This window comes from Mandrillus leucophaeus, unplaced genomic scaffold, assembly GCF_000951045.1.
Source record: "Mandrillus leucophaeus isolate KB7577 unplaced genomic scaffold, Mleu.le_1.0 Scaffold649, whole genome shotgun sequence".
Lineage (NCBI taxonomy): Eukaryota > Metazoa > Chordata > Mammalia > Primates > Cercopithecidae > Mandrillus > Mandrillus leucophaeus.
Genome location: NW_012107019.1, coordinates 278,217 through 281,151, shown reverse-complemented (window position 1 = coordinate 281,151; position 2,935 = coordinate 278,217). Strand labels below are relative to the sequence as shown.

At 39.3% G+C, this 2,935-nt stretch overlaps 1 protein-coding gene across 1 annotated transcript in view; it reads left to right on the top strand.

Annotated features, from left to right (window-relative positions):
- HOOK3 (hook microtubule-tethering protein 3) overlaps nucleotides 1-2,935 on the top strand; it is a 128,552-nt gene that overhangs the window by 46,162 nt on the left and 79,455 nt on the right. Inside the window, exon 5 of the mRNA XM_012001057.1 lies at nucleotides 2,029-2,161. Within this exon, the coding sequence (XP_011856447.1) occupies nucleotides 2,029-2,161 (133 nt within the window). The remainder of the gene's footprint in view (nucleotides 1-2,028; nucleotides 2,162-2,935) is intronic.

The window sequence follows — 2,935 nt, the reverse complement described above, 5'->3', positions numbered from 1 at the left end:
CGGGCGGATCACGAGGTCAGGAGATCAAGACCATGCTGGCTAACACAGTGAAACCCCGTCTCTACTAAAAATACAAAAAAAAAAAAAAAAAATTAGCTAGGCGTGGTGGTGGGTGCCTGTAGTCCCAGCTACTCGAGCGGCTGAGGCAGGAGAATGGCGTGAACCCGGGAGGCAGGGGTTACAGTGAGCCAAGATTGCGCCACTGCACTCCAGCCTGGGCGACAGATCAATACTGTGTCTCAAAAAACAAAAAAAATAAGATGTGAGCCACCGTGTCTGGCCAGCAATTTCTTTTCTATCCTTTTAGGAACTGATTTTTTTATTCAAGGAAAAAAATTTAATTTAATCTGATTGGTGGTATATTTCTATTCATTTAATTCAATTTGTTTTCCTTATTATTTAGAATAAAACCCACATTCTTGACGTAACTTCTGAGAACCTAAGTGACATGCCTCCCCCATCCTGACCCCTGGACCTTGTCTTCTACCCCTTCCCCAGCCACACTGACCTTACTGTTCTTGGAGTTTATCAAGTGCACTGCTACCTCACAACTCTGCCCGTCGTAACCTCTGTCTTGCATCCCCCCCACCTATAACTGTATGGTCTGCCTCTTCATTCCAGGATTCTGCTCAGTTTTAAACTTAGCATAGAGGGCTTCTTTGACCATCCATCTAAAATACCAATCCCTTGGGCAGGTGCAATGGCTCACGCCTGTAATCTCAGCACTTTGGGAGGCCAGGCAGGTGGATTACTTGAGGTCAGGAGTTCGAGACCAGCCTGACCTACATGGTGAAATCCCATCTCTACTAAAAATACAAAATTAGCTGGGTGTGGTGGCACACGCCTGTAATCCCAGCTTCTTGGGAGGCTGAGGCAGGAGAATCACTTGAACCTGGGAGGTTGCAGTGAGCCGAGATCATGCCATTGCACTCCAGCAACAAGAGCAAAACTCAGTCTCAAAAAATAAAAAAGAAAGAAAAAATAAAATACCAGTCCCACTCCTCCAAAACCCCCAGTAGTTTTTCAGTGTAGAATAAACATACATTCAAAAAAGCGTACTGTATGTACATGTACATTTTAAAGGTAATTGTGAAGTGAGCAGCCATGTGACATAGGTCAGTTGAATGTCACCAGCACCTACCAGGGCTTGTGTTTACCTTCTTGATCACAACCTCTTGATCACAACCTCTTTCCTCACCTCCTATCCAGGGAAAACCATGATTCCCAGGTTTTTAAATAATTATTTTCTTGTTTGTGTTGATAGTTTTACCACCTGTGTGTACATCTAGTTATAGGATGTTTAAAATTTTATTTTCTTTCATTTGCTGCATTATTTGCTTTTCTCTGAGTTTGCTTTCCTTGTTTTTGTCTATTTTTGATGTTGGAAACGTCTCAAATATTTTAATGGTCCTTGATTGTTTGTTGACATTTAAAAGTAAACCACTATCGAAAACTGATTGGAATCTGAGTTGGGGGTGCTTTTTGAGTGGTACATTTCACTGTAGGATTGTCAGGCAGAGACCTGCCCATTTGTCTGCATATGAATCATTTCATGTGGGAACAGTCAATTTCCCTATAAAGAAATCCTTCATGCTCCTCCCTGACATACGTATTTTGCTGCCAGTGTTTTGGCAATCAAATGGAGTGAAGGTGACTAGTAAGAATCTTACTGTTGGGGACATGAATTTATATTTAATCTCAGGTCTTTCTGGTTCCCCCTAGTTCTTAACCTCTCTAGGTCTACTTCTTCAAAGAATATACACACCTTTCTTCTTGGAGTACTCTGTTTTGTTTTGTTTTTTATCTCGATGTACATGCCACATACCAGACTAGGAACTAAGTTGCTGTAACTCAAGATAGTTATAATTTAGGGTATGGTAGGTAAAAATAGAAATTGGGAGTGAAATGGAACATAATCATTCTGTCCTTGGCAATGAGTTTCTGGTAAAACAAACTAACCTCGATCAAGTTTTTTTTTTTTGGTCATATAAATGTAAATGCAATTATAATCTTTTTATCTCCATTCAGATTTTAGGACAGCAAATTAATGACTTTACCCTTCCTGATGTCAACCTTATTGGGGAGCATTCTGATGCAGCAGAGCTTGGAAGGATGCTTCAGCTCATCTTAGGCTGTGCTGTGAACTGTGAACAGAAGCAAGGTAATTTGTTTCAAGTTCATGTTTGCATTTAAAATAATGAAGGAAAGTATTGTATATTGTATATTTATATATAAATCACCAGTACCAACAGTAACATCTGTTTAAGGCCACCCCCAAAGAATGCCATTTTCTACAGTTTTACTAGTAATTTGTTTTTAAGCTTAAATGAATTTTGCACATTAAAATAAATTTGATTGGGGTGATATTTTTTCCTTAGTGCAATACCACACAATTCCTTGAGTAGATAATGACACTGAATGCAGTGAAATTTGCTGGTAAATTGACAACATCTACCTAATCTGGAAAAAATGAGCAGAGACATACAGCAGTTTAATAGATATTCAGGTCTGCCTTCCCAACATATATCTGTAACAGATGCCTTCAGGTTTTCCTTTTCTTTTTTTAGACATATTGTATTTGGAAAACATTTGCAAGTTTGCCTCTGCTGTGGGGAAAAAGAGAGGGAAGAGTATCATTATATGCAATGTTTAAATAATAAAAAGAAATTTTGAATTGGGTTTCCTAACCCAAAATCTGGTACATACTTTTCCTTAAGAAATTACTCCCTGTCAAAGATCAGATAGTTGTAGATGTGTGGTGTTATTTCTGAGGGCTCTGTTCTGTTCCATTGGTCTGTATCTCTGTTTTGGTACCAGTACCATGCTGTTTTGGTTACCGTAGCCTTGTAGTATAGTTTGAAGTCAGGTAGCGTGATGCCTCCAGCTTTGTTCTTTTGGCTTAGGATTGACTTGGCAATGTCGGCTCTTTTTTTGG